This window comes from Perca flavescens, chromosome 18, assembly GCF_004354835.1.
Source record: "Perca flavescens isolate YP-PL-M2 chromosome 18, PFLA_1.0, whole genome shotgun sequence".
Taxonomy (NCBI): domain Eukaryota; kingdom Metazoa; phylum Chordata; class Actinopteri; order Perciformes; family Percidae; genus Perca; species Perca flavescens.
This window is the reverse complement of record NC_041348.1, coordinates 23,389,644-23,412,831: the sequence shown is the minus strand read 5'-3', so window position 1 is coordinate 23,412,831 and position 23,188 is coordinate 23,389,644. Positions and strand designations below refer to the sequence as shown.

At 39.2% G+C, this 23,188-nt stretch overlaps 1 protein-coding gene across 4 annotated transcripts in view; it reads right to left on the bottom strand.

The window, feature by feature from the left end:
- Nucleotides 1-23,188, bottom strand: part of lama2 (laminin, alpha 2) — a 192,402-nt gene that overhangs the window by 47,640 nt on the left and 121,574 nt on the right. For 3 of the 4 annotated variants that reach the window (XM_028604575.1, XM_028604576.1, XM_028604578.1), the window contains 12 exons: nucleotides 19,570-19,713; nucleotides 14,480-14,656; nucleotides 14,032-14,217; nucleotides 13,610-13,728; nucleotides 13,161-13,278; nucleotides 11,214-11,366; nucleotides 7,135-7,259; nucleotides 6,823-6,909; nucleotides 6,249-6,442; nucleotides 3,948-4,090; nucleotides 2,584-2,682; nucleotides 653-764 (listed from right to left, as the gene is read on the bottom strand). In XM_028604575.1, the coding sequence (XP_028460376.1) occupies nucleotides 653-764; nucleotides 2,584-2,682; nucleotides 3,948-4,090; nucleotides 6,249-6,442; nucleotides 6,823-6,909; nucleotides 7,135-7,259; nucleotides 11,214-11,366; nucleotides 13,161-13,278; nucleotides 13,610-13,728; nucleotides 14,032-14,217; nucleotides 14,480-14,656; nucleotides 19,570-19,713 (1,657 nt within the window). The remainder of the gene's footprint in view (nucleotides 1-652; nucleotides 765-2,583; nucleotides 2,683-3,947; nucleotides 4,091-6,248; nucleotides 6,443-6,822; nucleotides 6,910-7,134; nucleotides 7,260-11,213; nucleotides 11,367-13,160; nucleotides 13,279-13,609; nucleotides 13,729-14,031; nucleotides 14,218-14,479; nucleotides 14,657-19,569; nucleotides 19,714-23,188) is intronic. The other variant, XM_028604577.1, reaches the window with a different exon arrangement.

The window sequence follows — 23,188 nt, the reverse complement described above, 5'->3', positions numbered from 1 at the left end:
AATCATTGCATCCCATTATCTTGGTGGGTGATTCTTTATCACCATGGTTAGTGATGGATCCGTATTTATTGTTCAGGCAACACTTTGCACCAGCCAGCCATCGGCCCACCAGCCGTGGTGTTTGAGCTAAGTTTTCCCATTAGTGAACTAACAAGGAGGCAGAAAGGTGTTTTTGTTGTCTCACTTTGAAGATGCCTCTCCTAAAGATGGGCCTAATAGAGTTGAAAAAAATAAAAGGCCGTAGTACATCAAGGCCTCTATTATGGGGGGTAACACTGAAACTAGTCTTAATAGTAATGTCTCTTTTTTCGAATCATATTATTTCTTTTACATCAAATTCAACTTGTAAGTCTTTTCGAAGATGCTACATCTTTATTAATTTGTTGCTTTTTAATATGTTCTGCCCGTATAATTATTCAGTTCATTAACTTATTTTTCCCGTTTGTTCATATTCTTACCAATCCATTCTCTTTTAATGTAATAATCTAAATTTTCCAAATGGATCCCTTGCATTTAATATAATGTAATATAATGTAATGTACTCTGATAACAGATGAAACTAGTGAAACAGTAGACAGATACATCAAGAAATCCCAGTTGGCAGGATATGGAGGCAGTTAATTGGAAGAGAGGTGGTGTTCGTTTCGGCTACCTTGAGCTCCCAGAAGTGTATCCCTGATGAACTGCTCCAGGTCCTCAGCTCGTTTATGAATCCTGTCAGCATCATCCTCAACCTGCTCTCCGTCAGCAGACACCTTAGTGGCCTATACAAACACACACACACACATTATAAAATAATAATGAACAAGTGTTGAATAACTGAACATATTGACTTCTGTCTAACAAAGGAAGGTAAAAGACGGAGGTCCTACAGTAGATGTAAAAGAATGACGGAGGATTATGGCAAGACGTACATACAGTACACACACCTAATCAATATTATAGCATGAGTGTACAGTTCAGTCTGTTTATCCTCTATTTTTCCTGTCTACATGTGGACTCACATGCCGCCACATACACACAGAGATGGAGGAATTATTGATATAAAAAGAAAACACAAAGACACACATTAACCCGCACACAGACACAGAGGACCAGGAAAACGAGAGATGGATGAATCCTTGATAGGCATGAAAACACATCCTAAGTCTCACACACACACATACAGAAAGAAAGAAAGAAAGAAAGAAAGAAAGAAAGAAAGAGCAGGTAATTATTGTTGTGATTTGACAAGGCCATGCTATATAATTTTCGCTGGTGTGTGTGAGTGAGTGAGTGAGTGAGCATGTGTGTGTGTGATGGGGTGTGGGTGATCATCATAGCTGTCAACAAATGTCAAGGTTCCAGTCCCTAAAAGGGTGTAGCTTGACAGCATGACACAGTGTTATTTTTCTCCACTTGGCACTTGTAGCCCCCCTCCACTCAAGAAATGTTTTTTATATAGATTCTTGTATTCTGTATGAGGGCAAAGACATAGAAATGCTTTTGCGTAAATATGTTTGATGTAAAAAACGTTAAAATTCTTTGAAGCAAGAACATTCAAATTCCTTATTTACAATACTTTTCAAGCAAGCACAGATTCCTTAATTGGTCTACCAGGCACAGGCGCAGAAACTAAGGTACCCTTAAGAGCCTCTGTTTCTTATATCTGTGGGCTTTCTGGTGGGTTTCCCATTTGCTGACCTGCTGCTACTGACATTTTGATTGACTGAATGATTGCGATGGTGTTTATTCTTGTCTGTCTGTTTTTTTATGTGACTGGTTGACTGCAAATTTGAATTCCCCTAACGGATGAATAAAGTAGTTTGAACTAAACTGAATTGAAATCATAAGAGTAGCGATACTAGGAATGACCAGATCAGGATTTACAATCCCAATCCTGATCTAGATCCAAATCCTTTCAAATGCGGTTGTTATTCTATTAATATCTATCCAAGGACCCCGGAAGGTTCACATGTTGTATGTGCTAATTTAATTGAAAACTCGTTTTGGAATATGCACCAATTAAAGTATGATATAAACTGCCACGATAAGGGCCCTGCATTCTAGACCACTACTACTAACAAGTGGGTTCCTGTGTTGTTTATTTAGTGCACACACAAGAGGGCAAAAAGGGCAGTTGGAATTAACATCCTGGCGTGGGTTTCATGTTATTCTGCTGATTGGCAGTTGGTGGTGTAAAGAAGTAAATGTGAACATAACCTTTGTCTTGAAGAGGAACCCTGTGTCAAAACCCAGTTTAGAGACTTTTATTATTTATTAATATCAGTTCTGACCCTTGATCAACATGTGGTTGAATTGGTTTCTGTACTGCTTTTATGCCGATCAACGTGCTGCAGCTAGCTACTGCTACTAGTTGTCTCTATTGCAATGCACAGCTTGTTGTCGAAGATTTGTGTCTTCACTGTTCTTTGTACATTAGTGTGGCCCTTCTCTATGATCTCTCTCCCTGCCACAGTCTTTATTTGCTCCATATCCATGACAGACAGAGAAAGAGGGCAAAAGACGGATAAAAACAGAAAGGAAGACAGACAATGACAGAGACTTAAGTCGAGCCAAAAGAAAAAACAAAAGTGTTTGTACCCTGCTGTGTAGTTGGTCCATCTCAACGACCAGTGATCCCAGGTTGGAGTCGGCCAGTTGCAGTAATCTCTCCGGAGCTCTCTGAGGTGACAGCATGTGCTGCAGGAGAGAAACAGAGAGATGAAGGAATTACATAGAGAAATGTCTGACACATTTTGGCCCCGGGCTAGGCTTTTGAACTGCCTGTGCTGTAGAGCCAAAGAGAAGAGAATGAGCAAGGGAGGGCAGGAGGCGAAGGACGGAAGAAAGAAATAATCAAACAGAAAATATATCTAACAAATAAAAGTCAATATATTTGAATTATGTCACAGTAAACATGATAATAACATAGTTCAATTGTGAGAATGACGTTATGGAATGCTAATGCAACCACAGTTCATAACTTACCAGAATCCATTTAAAACACGGTACGTGTTAATCAAATCAAAAGCAGTGTGTGCATCATGTTGTTGACGACGCAAATGCTCAACAGCTCCAAATGGTGATTTGTATTGAAGGAGGAGAAAATTCCTAACATTTTGAAAACATTTGAAAACATTTGAAAACAAGCTCACTACGAGACCGCAATGACAATGTTCCTCTGAGTAGTGCGGGTTGAGTGAGCTGAATGAAGAGTGTGCCATCTCATTGCACTACTGAGTATTGCAATAACTCTGTTTTGATTACATACGGGCTTTGATATGTTCTCCATATCTGACTTTAAAATGTCTACTTGAAAGTTTGATTCTTTGGAAGTTTTCCTAATTGTTTGCTAAGACATGAGTACATCCAAAGCATTTCATACAACTGATGATTTGCCAAACCCCTCCCCCCGAACAGCAATTATTTGATAATATGACAGATTACAGATTAGTAAAATAAGAGTTATGTTAGAAAGAAATGATCTACACTGCAATATGCAAACGAATAATGCTGTTTCTGTCTTCTACATTAAAGACTCCTTTCATAAGATACTCCTTTAAGTCAGCTGGGAACATTAACAAGTGAGCCAGTGACAGTGTTTTCAACCAGCTGATAAAATCAGACAGCTACTTGTCATTTTAGCCGGCAAAATTGCCGGTTACCGGCAAGAAATGAGTAGCTGCTTTTGTCTTCTTATCTTCTTATGCCTGACATCAACGAGTCATTGTTTCAAAAATTAGTAAAAATTTGGAGTGGTTAACATGGTACTGTTATCACTGTAAACTGTATGTGCTGTGCTAAAGTGGAAAACATGACAGATGTAGCAACATAAACTAAATCGGGTGGGGCTTATCAAATTGTCTGTTGAAGACATCAGATAATTGAATTTAATTGCATCAGTTAGAATTAAGACACAAGTTAAAAATCATTTGAAAATATCCTTTTCAACCAGGCAATTTTACCTTGAGTTCCTCTGTCATGTTCTCAAAGCGGTACAACACCCTATAAGGTGGTGGGAGGGGTGTGGTCAGGGTGACTTCAGTGATGATGCGATACAGGCGGTCCATATCACTGATCAACAGACCCGAGCACTCATCATCACAGGCTAGAGAGACAAATAAAAACACACATTTAGACACAGCTAGAGTGTAATGAGTGTGTGTGTGTGTGTGTGTGTGTGTGTGTGTGTGTGTGTGTGTGTGTGTGTGTGTGTGTGTACACACTTCTGTAGTTTGACTTGGCAGAGAGAAATAAGAAGAAGAAAAATGAGGAGAAGAAAGAAAGTTTGTTATATGTATTTTTACTACTCAGTGTGTTTTTCTATGCCTTATTTGTGAGTCTGTAAACACATCAGTGTGTGATCATAGTGACTGCTTGTGTTTTTGTGTTTAAGTGACTCTGGCATCAGAAAGACAGGGCTGCCGATGCATGAAATTCAGCACAGGCAGGCAAAAGCACCTATTATGAGCACACACTGCAGGCTAAAAACATACAAACTAATGCACAAACACACCAGGGAATTCACTTGGATGCGTGCATACACATTTTTCTTTTTGTGTGTGTGTGTGTGTGTGTGTGTGTGTGTGTGTGTGTGAGAATTTCTCTTCCCTTCTAAAGCCTTAGGCTGATTTATTGCAGAAATTAAAATTTCTGACAAGGGAAATCAAAGATGAATTAAATAAAATAAAAACAGTTTTTATTCTATCAATCTCTGACAAAACCAGACACACAAGCACACTAATGCATCCATGCAGTCATGTGCATATACAAAACACACACACACACACACACACACACACACACACACACGTACAGTAAATCCACAGTACATTGTGTGAGGGAGTAAAAAGCTGTGTGGCAAATCCAAGCCATCCAAGATACTAGCTTAATAAACACGTGATTGTTTTTCAAGTACTTGTAGAGACTATACAATCTGCAAATCGGGCAGGCAAGATGATCTGCATGAAATGATGAAATTTGAGAGAAGATTTCTCAAATTTTTCATGGGCGCAACCCACATACTCAGCGCTGCTGCTCATCCCACAAATGCATGTTCCTTACAAATGGGGCACCATTTGAAAGGGAACTAAACAGGCTTCCCAACGGTATAAGATTCATTGCCAAAAAGCATTGTTACCACAGAGAAATAACCTACCAAACAAATTCCCTTACTTTTTTTTCTTAGTTATAGCTGTGAACTTGTTTTGCGGTGTTGTCCATATTTTCTTTAACTTTTATATATTTGTAATATATTTGCCTGTTTTACACTCTTTGACCAAAACTTTGCCTGTAAGTTGTATATGGAAACTGTTACCTCCTCTGTACGATTTTCAATGTAATGCATTTTTTTTTATTTAAAGCTAGGTTTTGTATCTTATCGTGCAAATAAAAAATTTCAGTTTTTAAGCAATGTATTTAGCTATTCCCTGAGGTCATAATACTCTATCAGTATAATACTCCATGCTTCACCCTGAAATAAATAATAGAATTTTGACATAAACTCTCATGTGGATGTAGACATCACTCAATAATGCAACCCATTATGATATCACATATTGAAATGTAGCTGCATCTCAATGCAAATGATGTTATACAACAGATATGAGAGCTATGCATTTCCCTCGATCAAGATTGCAGACTCCCAAAGTGCTCGCTTACATCTGATAGGATGGGAGAAAGGGCAGAGCAGGAATGAAACATAGTGCAATCACTCTTCAACAAGTGAACAGTAGTCTGATCGCTCCACTCTCTGTAAACCACAAGGACTTGAGATTATAGTCTGAACGTAGAGGCGACCGGTTTGGTGTGAGGGGTGCACTGCAGCACTCGCACTGCCAATTTATGAACACACACCTTGTGTCGGAACACAAAGACCTGAGCAAGCAATTTCCTCTCTGACCTGACAGCAGTAATTTCAAATCAGCCTCTGTCTTACAACCTTTTCTTCTATATTCTCGTACCTGTAGACATGCTAATGGCACCGAATTGGCCCTGCCATTATGCTCATATTAAGTTTAATTTAGCTCCAAATGACATTGAAATTTTTATTACAATAAATTATTGGCACTAAGATTCACGATCGCATAATTCAGAACACATGTCCTGTAAAACCTGCACCCGTTGGCTGTTTGTCTCATAACTTTAATTTAAGCTCTAAAGCAGAGATTTCAACCCTGAATGAAGAGAAAGCAAAAAAAGAAAAGACAAGAAAGAAAAAGCAGCACCAACAATAGATTAAATATAAAGCTGAGTGTTAGTCTTACAGATGATCCCAGCTGGTCCACACACATGCCTGTCCATGCACTGGTCACATGACTTTCCCGATGCCCCGACCCTGCAACGGCATTGGCCTGTGACAGGGTCACATGGTCCAGGCAGCGCCCCCCACAAGGAACACTTACATTCCTCGCAGCGGCCGCCAGGCATCCGTGGGTTACCATGGTAACCAGTAGCACACCTGGACAGGGGGATCATGGGAAGAAAGAAAGAGTTGTGATTGTTGTGTGTCTGAACACAAAGACTTTTTAATGAAGACTGTAAACAAATCAAGATCGCGGCAAAAAGGTACACAAACAGGAAGTGAGAAAAACATTTTTTCCAGCACGTCACACGTCAACACTTTACAATGTACACAAACACACACACACACACACACCAGAAATGTTTACATGTAGCATACATCACTTTGTAGTACTTGTACTGTCATTGTCAAAAACTCTCACACTTTCTTGTGTGTAGGAGAAAGATACATTACCTGTGTGTGTGTGTGTGTGTGTGTGTGTGTGTGTGTGTGTGTGTGTGTGTGCTTGTGTGTGTGCGCGCATGCGTGTCTCTCACCTCTCACAGTATTTGCCCTCATATCCCTCAGGACAGGCAGTACATCGGTAGTCATCAAATCCCTCAGTTACACAGGTTGGACTGAAACTAGACTCAGACAGATTGAAAATACTTTCAGTGAACATACATAAATATCTTAATACTTTTACAGTCTACATGTTCAAAAATGTTGAGAAAATAACAGAAATGTACATAAATGTATTTTAGAGAATGGCATCCAAACATGACAAGATGATACATGATTGATACACAATACTTTCAATTTGTAGACACCCTCTGCTGAAAAAAGATATGGATAAACAGGTAGTTTACTTGTTCTCTGGGTTGGTGAGGGGACAAGCGCAAGGTTTGCAGTCGTCATGGAAACCTCGGACCACACCGTAGAATCCCGGAGCGCAGCGTTCACACCGATCACCCTCTGTGTTGTCTTGACAGTTCTACACACACACACACACACACACACACACACACGAAATGAATGTTATATTTGTGAAGACACTGCATCGGTTTTCATTCATTCTCTAACCCAACCATGACTCTAACCCATCGTCCTCCAGTTAGCAGGACTTCTTGGTCTGTGTGGTTGGTTTAAAAAGCAGACTTTGATTGTGTGAGCATGGTGTAGGCAGCTGTAACACAATTACAAAAACGTTCTACTTATCCAGAAAGCTTTTTATCTTTTAAAAATCAAACTCATTTTCAAATTAAATTAACAGCAGTTAAGCTACAATTCTATCTGCATGTTGTATTTGAATATTGCCACTGGCACAGTGAAAAAGACACACGATTTGTTTGAGCATAAAAAGTAAATTAGTATAACTTAAAGCTATAGTGCATAGTTTCTGCTGCCCCCATGAGGAATTCTAAGTGATGACCCCTCCTCCACGCAGTTGCTAGTAGCCAAGGAGGACACGGAGGATTAAAAAAACATGACGGACTCTTCAGAAGAGGTAATCATCTTCACTCGAGTTTCGAGTCTCAATTAGCTTTGTAGCAACTCATTTGGCAAGGGCTTAAATGTAACGGACGTTCATTAATATCAAAAAGTTACGCACTAAAGCTTTAAGCTGTTTACAATCCCTTGTATGTGTCTACTTGTCACAAGTCGGCAATGAGTGTTTGAAACGACAGGTGGGGTCACTCATCATCCCCTCCTTGATTACCAACAAACTGGCATTGAGGAGGCATGTTTTTTGGCGAATGAGATAATTATCCTGGCTCCGCTGGATGATTTACACACAAGACTAGATGAAGTATAAAGAAAAAAAGTGGCATACCCACTGTCAGTTTACTTCACAATTTTGGAAAAAAGTAATACTTTTGATCACCGGTGTGCTTCGCAGTAAGGCGGTTAACTCAGAGATGGTTACTGAGATGTTTGACAACATGTTGACAGAAAGGAGCTGCCTATCTTCTTAGATTTGTTTTTCTAGAATAGACACGAGACACATAGATGAACATTTTTATTGACTTTTATTTTCCAGGAAAAGTTGATTTAGCAGTCGCTTTGTTCAAATGCATACAGATTCACACATACGGACTGTCACTGGGAAGTACCCAATGTGATCGCAGCGGTTTCTGCAGTGCTGAGCATCTCACATCTTTTTCACCACACAGTTTCTGAGTCATTTTAGGGCACACACGCACACACACACACACACACACACACACACACACACACACACACACACACACACACACACACACACACACACACACACACACACCTAGCCTGGACTATTTCCGAGTCCACACACAGTAATAAATGTTTTTTGGGTCCAGTCCCTCCACTCCTGCATGATGACGTGCTGTGAGAACATGCACAGCAGCGGCCAGCTAGCTGTTAGCTGACAGGTGAGATCTCACATGTTTTTCTCACATTAATAAGCTTCCTTCCTCAAGAGCAGGCCATCTGAAATACTCATTTACTTTTTAGGATTTCACTCACCTGTTGTTATGAGGATGGCGACAGGGTACACAACCATCAAATATAACTAATAATATAACAATACCTATACATATTTGTATTCTGACAGGTGCTATGCCAAAATACAGTGTGTTTATATAAATATACAGTACATTTCCATACACAAAACACACACACACACAAACACACACACACACACACACACACACACACACACACACACACACACACACACACACACACACACACACACACACACACACACACACACACACACACAGTAAACTCACACAAATATATTACATACTGTACACAAACATGCAGCTCTCTCCTCTTCATATCCCCAGGGTTCAGTCTTATGTGTTTGCCTTGTTTGTTGAAAATGGGAACTTCAATCAGTGCAACAGGAAGTTGCCTTCTAACGAAGCAAGTCATTTCCATTAACTTCCTGTGTTTCTCGTTACCACTAATTACCACAGAAACAAACTCGTTTAGCATTTTCAATTTAGCCTGCTCGGTAAGAAAATGCTAATGACGCCGTTATGGAGAGCAAGATGGAAATGGGCGAGGGAAAAATGGCTGGGAGGCAGAAAGAGACAGAAATCAAACACAAGAGAAGAGGAAGGGGAAAACTAAAAAGGGAGAGAAACAAATTGGCAAAACTAGAGAAATTAGAGAGGTGAGAAAGAAAGAGAGGAGGGTGTAGAGGAAGACCGGGGCAAAGAAAAATGAGAGAACTGAAAGTAAAAGACAGAGAAAATGGCAGGCTAATGAAAGGAGACAAAGCATGAGTAAATACATAATTGAGGATGAGAATAGGGCAGAATAAGACATTGGAAGGAGGTGAAGCAGAAGGAGAAATTATATAATGAAGTTGAAGATACAGGTATGAGAATGGATAAAAAACAGAGGAGGTAACAGAAAAGGAGAAAAACAATAACAATAATTAGAAAGCGGACAGGGGAGTGGCACCCGTATTGGAGCACAACTATTTTCTGGTGTGGGGACACAATTGGTGACTTTAAGGCCGATTACAGCCAACATTTGTCGTACCGACTGCGTTGGTGCTAATTTGAGTCTATCATACAGATGATCTCATGGTACATGCATGCAAGTTTAGGAATTACGGTTTAAATCCATAGCTTCAATGGGAATGACATTCATTGAAGAATAAGATTCAAGCTGTTTACATTAGGCATTTTCTTTTATGACTGAACCCTTTTTTCAATTATTATTGGAATAAATGATCCATTAAGCTAGTGACAGTTGCATGATGGTTACAGTCCAAATGAAATTAAGCTTGAGTGAGGATTTTACACAATTGCTGATCCTTTTAGTTTTCCTGTTTATACGCTTCTCAGTCAGTAATCAGAGTCGCACTCTGTCATGACCAAACACCAAATCCAGCACCCCGAGCAAGCTTTTGACAAATTGTTGAGCTGCTGCAATTATATGAAAGAAGGTGAGCCACTTGCACTACCTGCCATATTTCAAGTCTTCCAAAAAAATTATTAAACATTATGTGCAAAAAAAGGTATCACTTTTCTCAAAAGGCTCCATTCGAAAAACAGTTGCCAGTATCTTTCAGTTTGTTTACAAGTGCTTATACAAGTGCTTATACATATCTATGCTATTATTCAGTGCAGTAGTGTTCTACCACATCAAGCCACATAATTAAATGGGTCCTCATAAACTGTCTGGAATTATCTCAGTTGATGGATTTTCCTGACAGTTTTCTCTGTGGCTGTACAATCATGGCAAAACAGTGACATTCTTTAAGTCTGCCAGGGTTTTTACAGATCAACTGACACAACTGACCAGATTGTGAAAAGGCTGGAAGTGACTAACACTAACAACTGGCATGTTCAGATTTACAGTATCTCACCAGTCACCAGCTAGATTTATGGAATACATGCAGGCAGAATATCTTAAAAACACACACACACTATCAAAACAAACATGGAGCTGGTTCTCTTTTCCAAGTTGTGTTTCCTTGCACTGAAGTTTTTACTACAAGAGTTTGTTTCTCAAGAGTTAGAAAATAAATTGCATGAAAATTATTGTCACAACTGCAATGTGCTGCTCAGTGACAGTGCTTACCTGTTGAATACATTTTGTGTTAAACTGTCAGGGTCAGATTTCTTTGCCTTAATGTGCTTTAATTGTAGATCTTCTGATAACATGATCTTCTCCCCTCTTTCTTAAAGTAAGGATGTAGCTTTGGATCAGATCCAGAGGAGAGGAAATTACACAAAATATGAATGAGCCTGGGGTCGTTAATTATCGCAGGGCTAATTACAGTACCTGACATTCCTCCTAACAGCCGCATACACACACTTTGTTCTTTTTCTCACCTCTATCTCTTCTCCAGAAACTAACATATGGCTGTATACAGTAAGGGTCTCCAGTGGGAGAACACACACACAACACACACACACACACACACACACACACACACACTCACCTGGCATATGGATGTCTCAGGGTCACAGGTGGAAGAGTGCCCACTGCATTGGCACTGAACACAACTGCCCATGCCGGCAGCGGTGGGCGCTCCTGACGCTGGAGCAGATGCCAGGGAACTGGCACGAAGACGGTAGAAACCTGCAGCACACTCCTGCACACAGAGAGAGCCAGCCAGACAGAAAGAGAATGAGCGGGATAATGAGGGTAGAGATTTATTTGTTAAAAGATTTTTTTTTACAGCTGAAAGACAGAAATAGAAGATCTAGTTTTGATAGCACACACACACACACACACACACACACACACACACACACACACACACAAACACACTATACACATGGACCCACATAATTATCCCTAATTGTTATTTCTCAAGGCAACTGTTGACCACTCTCGCTTTCACACACATACACACAATTAAGAGTTATTCCCTAGTAACTTTTGATCACAGACATGCACACACACACACACACACACACACACACACACACACACACGCAAGGTAACTCCCTCCCTCTCTCTCCTGTTCAGTAATAATTAATGGAGTCCATTTAAAGAGCCATCTGTTCCCTCTGCTAGCACTAAACGCCCGTTTAAAAATACTAAATATAACAACGACGGCAGCTACACATAGAATGGCCATCTGTCAGCCAAGACCTGTGCGACCTGAACATTTGAAGTTTAGCTACTGCTTGCTATTTGGCTTCAAATCTGTAGCTTTTAAATTATGTACACGGCTACAATTCTTTTTCCCGCAATATAGACGTCTGCTCCTATGCACGCCAAGTAGCAAACGACAAAGTGAAACAGAGGTTAAAAAATATAGTTAAAAGTTTACTGACAACTCATGTGTTCCTTTGAGATTAACACAATAATACCTAACTGACTCTCAGGCGCCGCCATCCAGTGCAATTGCACAGAACTGTTGCCCATGTGTATCATAAGCTACCTCTACAAAATCCTCATTAAACTAAAGATTGAGTCCCTGCTATATGCTTTCTGTGGCTTAAGAGAAGGAGCTGGACGCAAGCTGAAAGTCAATTGCTTTAACAAAATCACAACTGAGTGGGAGACGCTCAGTGAGGCTTAATCCTAGCTAAGCAAAGCAACAAAAAAGCATGAGTCTGAAAGGCGTCGCAGAGGCTTAAAACTCTGAACTAAATGTAAATTGGAAAGTTGTGAGATATTATTGAAAGCCTAGTCTGTGACCTCCATGTTTACACTCTGAAGTCAGCAGACATAAAGCATTCATTCCTTTGAGCGCTGAGAGATCACTCTGAAATTAATGTTTGTAATGTTAGATCGTTTTGAACTTGAATGTGAATGGTTTTTCTTTTCGTTTTTTTTGTAATATTCTCACTATTCTGTTCTATTTTTTTGTGTTAACGTATTTAATTTTTTATGTAGTGTGCTTTTTGCTTCTGCATTGAAGTAATTTCATCCCACAATTATTACAAATACTGTAAGTGAGTTACAGAAACATAGTGATGCAGTTTTACACTGACAAACGCTGGATATATTGTGAAATTTCTTGGCTCCTAGTTTCTACCAACATATGAAGAAAAGATGATTTTAGCTTATCAAAGTATTTGGTTTTTCTACATATTTTGGCCAATGCAAATAAAACAAATTGCAGTACAGACATGACAAAGATATTTATTTTACTTTCTTGTCCAATAGAGAGCCCTGATTTTCTCAAATATAAAATATCCTGCTCAGTATCTTGGTTACAATTATTTTTACTGTACTGTACAGTACTGAAAGTTCTTCAAAAAAATCATTTTGAGAAATTTGAAGTACAGTTACTTGAAAATGCTATGGAACTACCTGCTGACTCCTGCAACACCTGTATCAGAGTTCTTAGGAACACCATTTGGAAAAGTTCACATTTTGCATGTATAAGTTCTACAAGTTTGTGCATGCATGTGTTTAGTTGAGTGCCCACCTCACAGGAAAGTCCAGAGTATCCGATTGGACAATCACACTTCTCTATCTGATGTGCTTTCTCGCTCTCTTTGGTTGGTCTGCCATCCTCGGCCACTGTTAGACTGATTTCTGAAATACTGGAAGAGAGAGAAGCCAATCAATCAAATCCATCAATACAATAGTGTAATATGATTACAACTGTTTTCTTTTAAGTTTTCAATAGCACTGGTTTGTTGGGACATTTGGAAATTCTAAAACTAAGATACTTGCCTTACATCATGTCAAAGAGGACATACACATCTGTAATGATGATTTGAAGCAGGTTATAATGTTCTGTTTTTCCCCACAGGTTATCCTTTATTTAGCCATCACATTTCCAATTTAATAGTGGACCACACTGTGTGGAGGTGCATGCCACTGCTTGTGTGTGTGTGTGTGTGTGTGTGTGTGTGTGTCTGTGTTTTTTACCGGCTGTGTCTCATCAAGTTGCCGTGTGATGCCTTAATTAGGATGTAGTCCACATAGAACAAAATATCCATGAAGTCCTCTCGAGTCATGGACCTGCCATCTGCGTACTTCCACTCATGCTGTACACACACACACACACACACACACACACACACACACAGTAAACACACTGACAAATACATTTGACCACTGCAGTCCATTACCAATGTAATATATATATATATATATATATATATATATATATATATATATATATAGTTTGTATTGACTGACAGAGCTTGCCAAAACTAAGCACAATCAATATTTGGTTTAGGTCTATTATTATTTTAGTTGGTATTTAATTGAAGAAGTCGTTTCTAAAACTCATAACTCAAATATTTCTTCCATTATTTTTCAATTTCCCACTTCCATCCTTGCTCTACCTCTGTCATGTCGATCTCGTGGCGGGTCAGCTGACCAATCTGGAGTCCCGGTATGTGGCGTGTCATCAGGATGTTGCGGTTAGGACCGCCCTTAATAATGACCTGAGGCTCATAGGAGGAAGGACCAGTTTCATCTCTGGCCTCGTAGTACACTGCATATTTCAACTGCCCACCATATGCTGTGATCTGAAGAAGGACAGAGATAATTGATTAAAGACATTAAGGACAACTGTACAGTTTTTGCCATTCTGACAAAGTCCTCTTGATTTGAGCTAAACTATTGATGTCTATATTACAACTTTGATGGTCAGAGAAATACAGATTGCTGTAGAAAACAATTAAAAACTGTATTGCCAAGTCATCTTAAAGTGTAATGGAAGACATGTCACAAACGTATATAATTAAAAAACAACAAACAAAAAAAAATAAAAACAGTGAGCTTTCCTACCATAGAGCCTCTGAACTGCTCCGGCAGTTTCCAATAGTAGGGTTCAGAGAGAGTTGAGGTGACCAGCTCTGAATGAGCGAGGATCTCAGGGTGCTGGAAGCTCACTCCTCTCCTCGTCTCTGCAGTGTTGGATTTATCCACCAGGGGGAGCACCGTCTGCTCAGGCTTGAGCGTTAACTACACACAATGACAATATTAATGTGATGCATGTTGGTCCTTGTAGATTAACCTCAAGGAACTTTGATTAGTTTAAATGGTGTTAAATGGCTAATAATCATGAAGGTTTTGGTCTCAGTTTTTTATTATACATTTTGGTGAGGTACACCCTTTTAGACACAGGCTACGTTTCATTAGTTTTTCAACATGCCCTCGTTCACTTCCCCTCAGCCCTTGGTATGACGTCATAGCATACGTCACACGGAGGCCACTTGGAGTGACCATCGTTCACTCGTTCTCTCAGCCCTCTGAGGGTCGATCTCACCAAGTTCACTTCACGTTTTCAGACAAATGGAACGACACTTATGGTGGTGGCAGGGATTCCCCCAAGGGAAAGTGCTGAGGGGAAGTGAACGAGGGCATGTTGAACCAATACTGAAACGCAGCCACAGTCTTATTTCACCATGTCGTAGTTGACTCAAAGTGAGGCACATACAGCATATGCGTATATATGGGTGGGTAGAATGGCATAATCATAATTCAAACCACATAAGTTATGTTGCATACCATGACAAAACTGTAAATGAGGTGTCCAGGAGTCCAGGATGTGTGTAGTGTCAATTTCTTTTTTTTCCTTGCTTAGTCACACTATCTTTTCTTTTTCTCACCTTCTAATGAAGCTGACTCAAACAATGCTCCACCCTCACCCTTCTTTGACTTTGGCTGACATCGATTTCAAATGCCTTTTGTCTGAGACTGCTATTTTGGTACGTCAAAAAAGTGACTTCCTTGTTTCATCTGTGGGTGCAGAGGATTGTGGAATATCCTAACTAATGAGGATGGATCTATGCAGCTCTGAAAAACCAAATGAAGGCACCTTTTATGGAAATAGTTGTTTGCAACATGACTAGATGCATTTTCATCTCCAAATACAGTCTTTGCAAAAACAAACATTCTGTGGCAACCTTTTTGTAAAACAGTGAAATTAATTTGAATAGGTACAGTATAGGAATTCTAGTTAAGTCTGAGGATAACTATCTGTTATTTTAAAGACTAAAATCTTTACTCTTCAGCTTAATCTGATGGCATTTAGTAGCCATCCTGTTGCAGGAGTCCCAGTACTTCTTGTGTAACCAAACACTTCACCCCCTCACCTTTAGTCAAGTGACACCTGAACAGTTTAATGTATAAATTATACATTGAATATACCACCACACATGTGACATTTGAGTAATTAATGCAACATTATGTAACTATTTTACCTTAGGGAGAATGGTGCCTCTGTCATTCCCTGTTCTTGCACTATGTAACTTTGGTGAGTGGGTACGATCTCCAAGGAGAAGGGCGTAACACTTTACGGCACTAAGTCAGACACCACCATTGATTTTGGTAAAACTGGATCATATTTTATGGAGAAAATGTTTCCTGGTTTTCCCTCTGATGTCCTCCGCCTGCTCTGCCTTGACTCGCTGGTTCACAGAGTTTTATGTTGGACAGAAAGCTTTACTTGATGCTAAAGTAAGGCTAACTGCTAACTGCTTCTAACTGTAGCTGCTTTCAGTTGCTTAAAAAGGCATGAACAAAAAATCTGCTTTTTTTGTATTTTGCACAATGGTTTCAGTGCAGCAAAAAGTGACTGAATGTTTGGGCAATGGAAGACCCTGGCCCAGTATTTTATAATAGTGGTATTGTTAATAATACAATCACCAAGTCAGTATTTTCTCAAGTTGATTGTGTGGTCACTTTTCTTAATTATGGGCCCATTTTTGTTGCTTTTTTAAGTATTGCTAGTTCAGTTGGATTTCCCAATGTAAATGTCTTTCCCTTCTGAATATAACGTGAAACTGATGCTATCACTCTGTCAGTAATAACTCAAATATGATTCAAATACCAGAGAGCAAGAGACAGTCTGGAGAAAATGTAGCCCTCACTTTCTCATTCTCTCTGTCTCCCACTTTATATGTTTCTTTCCAATATTATTTTAATAATATCAGGGTGTATTATGGACTGTGGGTTGTGGTTGAGTGGACTGATTTAAATATTGTGTGGATAATATCTAGGTACTATAGTTTGGACACAGATGGAACAGTCACACATGCAACGGGAAATTGCTTATTTCTTGAATTGAATTCCAAACATATCTATATACTGTAGCTACTGTAGCTGGTTTCTAGTTGACATTTAGCTTGATACAACTATGGAAATAAATAAGTAAATAGGAACAAAATGACAAAAAGTTTAGTATGTCATAAAATCCTAATTTGAGACTACATACAATTTCGGCATTAATGGAAATAAATTATGGGGATATTTTCACTCTCAAATAGGTAAGAAGTGATACTGGAATGTTTCAATAAGTAGATTGTAAATCTGTAGAGCTTGCTCATGAGGTAATTTAAAAGGTAAAATTTCTGAATATTGCCAATAGAGCCTGGAGTCTATTTTGATTGAGTATGTTCAGATGTAGAACACATAGCATTGCTGGCCTCATCTAGCTGTTAAAGTAATGACTTTTTATTATTAACAAATATGTGTATGTTACATAAATGTTTGCTATGGCATTCAGACATGACAGGATCTTTGTGGAAAGAACCAAAATGATTTTGTAAAATGTTGCACCTGCATGCACGTTACATAAAAGGTTTAAAGTTCATACCCTTTTATTATTTACAGTTAATAGTTATTAATGTTCCCTTTACTTCTCAGCTCAGTACTAATAATCTAGTTTAGAAAATGCAGCCATTAGTCTGGGGCAAAACATCTCTCTCTTCTTAAAAACGAGAGTCCTCCTGAAGGTATTTTCCTTTTTTTCACATCTTATCTATCATTGCTTCCATCTTATCTCAGTTCTTTAAAGATTTTATTTCATTATACAGTATTAGTACAGATCTTTACAGCAGTATTTAACAACCATAAATAGTCATCCAATCACACACACAGTTCTCCCTTCAGAGATAAATATCACAAAAAATGACGTGTGCGTGTGTGTGTATGTGTGTCCCTCTCCGTGAACCTCCGTGTAATCCCCTGTAGTGTGAGTTTTTGTGTGTTTGTGTATGTGAAGGCATGTGTACTGTGTATAATGTATGTGTATGGTGTCTAGATATGGTGAGGGAGAGAGTGTGTGTGTGTGTGTGTGTGTGTGTCCCACTCCACTCAGTGTAATCTCACGATTCAGTGGTTCAGAGAAAATCTCCCTTTCCAATAAACTCTCCATTTTTGTGTGTCGTCTCTCTCTCTCTCTCTCTCTCTCTCTCTCTCTCTCTCTCTCTCTCTCTCTCTCTCTCAACAATAAATGAAGTGAATGTTTGTCGTTCAAATGAAGCCGCTCGCCACACTCCATCAGAAAACTTACGGTTACCACGGAAACGGCAGATTATCGCCGATGGCAACCGTTTCTGAGATGAAGGGCCTTTATTAAAAACAGGCTAGGCTGCCACTCAACAATCGATTGCTAACTTGCTAGGTGACTGTCTGATGGTGTCTGCTGCACTTACGTACCTCTGTTTTTGACTCACAGACGGTATCCGTAATGCTCACCCTCATGTTTGTATTTTGATGTATGGAAGCCAGTGGGTACATAAACCAGGCTAGGATGGAAGATGTAGTCTACGGACTTTTTTCTTCAAGCACTCCCAGCAAGTTTTCACGTATCCAGTGAATATCTTGATGGCTAGGATTGGCACAAGCTTTTGTACAGACATTCATGGCTCCCAAATGATGTGTCCTATTTGTTGATCTCTTGACTTTTCCTCAAGCGCCACCCTGAGATTGGCATTTGCCATTTGACTGAAATTTCTCAACAACTATTGGATGGTTTGGTGTGGCATTTGGTACAGACATTCATGTCAATGCAATCTGCCTTCTCTCCAGGGCCTGTACGCCTCCAGGATGCTGAAGCTGGCAGGAAAGACTGTGGCCAACCCTTCCCACACTGAACACAAACTTTTTGACTCACTCCGCTCTGGCAGGAGGCTGCCGTCCATCAAGACCAAAACCTCATGCTACAAAAACAGTTTCTTCCCACCTGCAGCTAGCCTCAACAACAAGGCCCGGGACCCTCACTGAAACAAACTCAGCATTGAATTGTGATTATGCAATAGACAATCACAATAAAAGAGTGGCAATATTCCCAAATACAGCACACCTAACTTATCTCTGTAAACATCAGACCACCTTCTTTATATTTATAACCTGGCACCTATCGACAATCACCAGTTAGGCTGCAAAATAACAATGAGCATCACTGATTTTCTACTGGGCAGAAATCAGGTAAAATGAGATCTATTAACTTCAAATATTAAACTTACCTTTAATTAGTCATAGATAATGATTAATGAAGAACACGGAGCTTACAACATTGGCATAAAGCAGAGTCAGTTGTAGGCAGCCAGCTGTCAAATGAGTTGTCTCAGCGAGGAAGCTGGCACAGACAGCGGGTACAACAAGTACAGCTTACAAGCAACTACTGGTTAGATCCACGGATGAAAACTTTAGAGGCGAGAAAGATCCAGACCAGGAAATACTCTTTAAAATTGTTATATATGTTATCACCAGGGTTTTGGACACGATGACGATATTTTACAGCTATCACTTTAGTTAATTAACATATGTTAATGCAAAAATAATTAGTGGTGGAGTCTATATAAACTTTCCCCAATAGTTGTTTTGCAGCACTTTCAAACTTAGTCCAAAATTAGAACAGTTATCTGTTATTCTAAAAATCAACTGCGAAATGCACAAATATTCAAAATATGAATGAACTGATGAATGGTTGGACAGATCCATCCTGTTCAATTTGCCTATGTGGCCAAGCAGTAAGGTGTTACTTCGGGTCATTTGATCATGTTCTGCCAAATACTTAAACCTACTTCTGCTGAACAAACAGTGACAGGACGGAAGTAAAACAATTAAGAGACTGTATGTCTACTTACCCACATCCTGATGAGCCCTTGTGCCTCTGTGCAGGAGCGTGTCAGTCCGTAACAGTAACAGTTGCTGCAGCCAAGTGGGTTTCGTAACGACAACCCAAACGTGTCTGGCTTACAGCGATCACAGTTGTCCCCTTTCACATTTGCCTAAAATAAACACAGGTAAAGACATACCGTAGTTGAGGTAAGCTTTTGTGATTCTTCATTCTTCTTTTTCATTTTAACATTATTTCAATAAATTTGGTTGCATGTTATGGAGACTAAAATCAATCTGAAAACAATACAATGCAGTGACATGGACGAGTTATGAGAAACATAATGCAACTTTTCAAAGTATGTCATTCTTTATTTACTTGAGGTCAGAAAGCAGATTGAACTTGGTTAGTACTTTAACTAGGACTGCGTCACATATTTTGGCTATTAAACTATGCCACACAAAAAAAATGCATTTTCTTTGTTTGCATTGGGGTAGAAACAAGTAGTATCACACTGCACTGAATTGTTTGGAGTAAGTAAGCTGTGGGCTGACTCGTCTAAAATGGGATTAGGACAGGTCTGCATATTAAGCCTTCTCTCTCCGCTAAGGAAAGGCTCACACGGCTGTCAAACATCGTCCAATTAATGTTGAGTTCTGTCTCCTTAGTGAGTAAGGACCAAGAACAACAGAGGAATGTGAAGGTATAGTGAAGGAACCTAAAACGCCAACTTTAGTACTACACGCTAATGATCATCAATTTAATTTAAAAAAAAAATGTCAATGAACTGATCTTTCTTAGTTTATAAAGTCTCACAACAACACTTCAAAAGCCAAATGTATTCAATTTAATCATATAAAACAGAGAACATTTTCACATTTGAGATGCTAGAATTGTATTGAATTTTATGAGAAAATTATTATAAAATGTCTGTCAATCAACATTTATCCCAGGTTATTACATTCTATTGTGTATATTGGAGCCACATTTTGACTGCTGACATCTAAAATGTGGCTTCTTCAATTTTAAGAGATATGTAAATAGGGTTGGGTAGTGTTTGGGTTTTTTCCGATACCGATGCTAAAATGAAATGGTGCCGGTGCCTAAACGGTGCCTGAACCGGTGCCTGAACCGGTGCCTGAACCGGTGCCTGAACTGGTGCCTGAACCGAAATATATATAATATATTTATAATGTATAATATAAAAAAGGACCACTAAATGACAGTTGGGCGACATCAAAGAACGGCTTGTTTATTGCTAAGGCCATATGGTCATAATTAAATGATTGATTTATAATGTAATAACAACTTACAATTATTTATTTCACCAGTAAATTGCTGGTAAATGACAAAAACAAGCACCAGATGGGAAAAGGGTATTTTACAATAACTTTAAATGCACCACAAGGCTGGCGAGTTTCAAGTCTGTGTTGTTTTTCTGACAACGACAGCTGGAGTCAGTCTGTTACGTCCTAGTGTTGGAATCCTTTACAGGGAAATACAGTCACACTTTACACTGCTTAACATAAACTGTCAGCACTTAAACGATCGTGTTTAATCCAGCTACTAGCTAACGGTAACGTAGCGTCCTGTGCAGCGATGCTTCTGAAAAAAAAAAGAAAAGTCAGGCACCGAAATGAGGCACCAAAATTTTCGTTCTTATTCTGTCTCGTCAACCCTATATGTTAACGAGTGACTTGAGCCATAAGGAAATACAGGTACATCACACACTTACAGTAGATATGGTTTCAGACAGAGAGGGGTTCAGACAGACAGCATAACACATCACAGACAGCAGAAATAACTGATTAACTGAGAGACAGGGGACAGATCAAATGACTGTTTGACTGACAGGCAGTCAACCTGCCTGTTCATGGTGAAGATGACACCCAGTGATCTGAAGTCTCATTACTGGCCCTGGTGTTTGTGTGTGTGTGTGTGTGTGTCTGTGTGTGTGTGTGTGCTGTGACAGTAAATGATGAGAGAGATATATGATCAACTTGTCACTGTAAGGTTTAGAGGTGTGAAATTTATACTTTATATGTGTGTACATAAATGAGTGTGTGTCCTGTATGTGTACTATAAAAATCCAGTAAATTTTTTTTAGTCATTTTCCATTAGGTTTAGCCTACAAATTGAATAGGGATTTGTTGTGTGTGTGTGTGTGTGTGTGTGTGTGTGTGTGTGTGTGTGTGTGTGATGACTGTCAAGAAACGATAGATGACATCACACATACACACTTAATTTACCTATTTCTAGAAATATAGATGAAAAGATTGTAAGTGTATATATCTTCTGACAGAATTCAAACCCATACATAGCAGTTTTTTTCTTCTTTTTTTTATCACACATTCATTCACTTTATTAGGATGACTTTCTGAAAGGTAAAAGTTTCTTAGCAGAATGTCAGTGGTCACTAGATGGTTAAACTTGGATTTGGACAGTATATCTGCAAAACATCCATTGACAATTAGTATGTAATGTACAGTATCCATTGGACCAATCAGCAAATAATGTGGAGTGTTCAGATGATGATGTGACTACTTAAACCAGCTGCTAAGTACCATATGATTCTACAACTGCATGGCCTGATTTTGGTGGATGGTTTTGCAGAACTTTAAAAATGTTTCTCAGCACAGCTGCCTTGTTTTTCTAGTTGGAAACAAAGACTAATGACAGTTTATTCAATTGCGTGTAATTGAGTGTAGCATGTCAAAAGAGAGACCTGTCATTAATCTACTCAACCTACTCGAAATGGCTAGCCTGGGAAAACCCTGACGAACTTCCGGCAAATTTGAGATTTGCTCTGCAAGTCAGTCTGGCCAAGAGCCCATTCAAGCCCATTTCCAATTTTTGTAAATTGAGGCACCAATCACAGCCGTTGAAGCTGGCTCTACACTATGACGATAGCGCAGCGACGGCAAGCAGCTCTTTGTTTACATTCAACATGACGGCCACCGAAGCACAGCAACCCGTTGATGCCGCTGTAGCTGCTACATCACCCGGATCGTTGGTCTGATTGGTTGAAGGACTATCCAGTTGTGCCCAGAGGCATTTGAGCGGCGTCCGTTGGTGACGCCCCTTTGGAAATGGGCTGTGAATGAACGTTCCCCCAGACCCACTCTCAGTTACAACTAAGAAGGGTCTGGTGTCAACCAGGCTACTAAATGGCACTTGTTTAAAGAAAATTCCGGCAAAGTCTTTCCAGGCAACAAGCTTTTAGGAGATTAACATGGTGTGTTGGCACAGAAAGACTACAACAACATTGTTATTGAAACTTTCATGCCAATAAAGCCCATTTGAATTCAATTAAATTGAACTGACAATTGACTAAAACGAAACCTGTTTACTTTAGGATTTCTGTATTATTTTTCGTTTAGCTCAGACTCTCAGTTTGACACAAAGATTCATTTGAAACATAATTTATATGTTTTTTAATCATTAGTATACTTGCTTTATTAAGCATCCAAGCTCATCATCAAGTTGTGTTGTTTCTTCTGTGTGATACTCAAGTGTTTTTATCAGTTTTATCAGTAATGCACATTTATGCATGCTCAATTTTCTTTGTAAATAAAGCTCAAACTACTACTGTAAGTGCATTGATAGAAAAATAAAATTCCTCTTTCACATCATAAGGGAAGACCAAG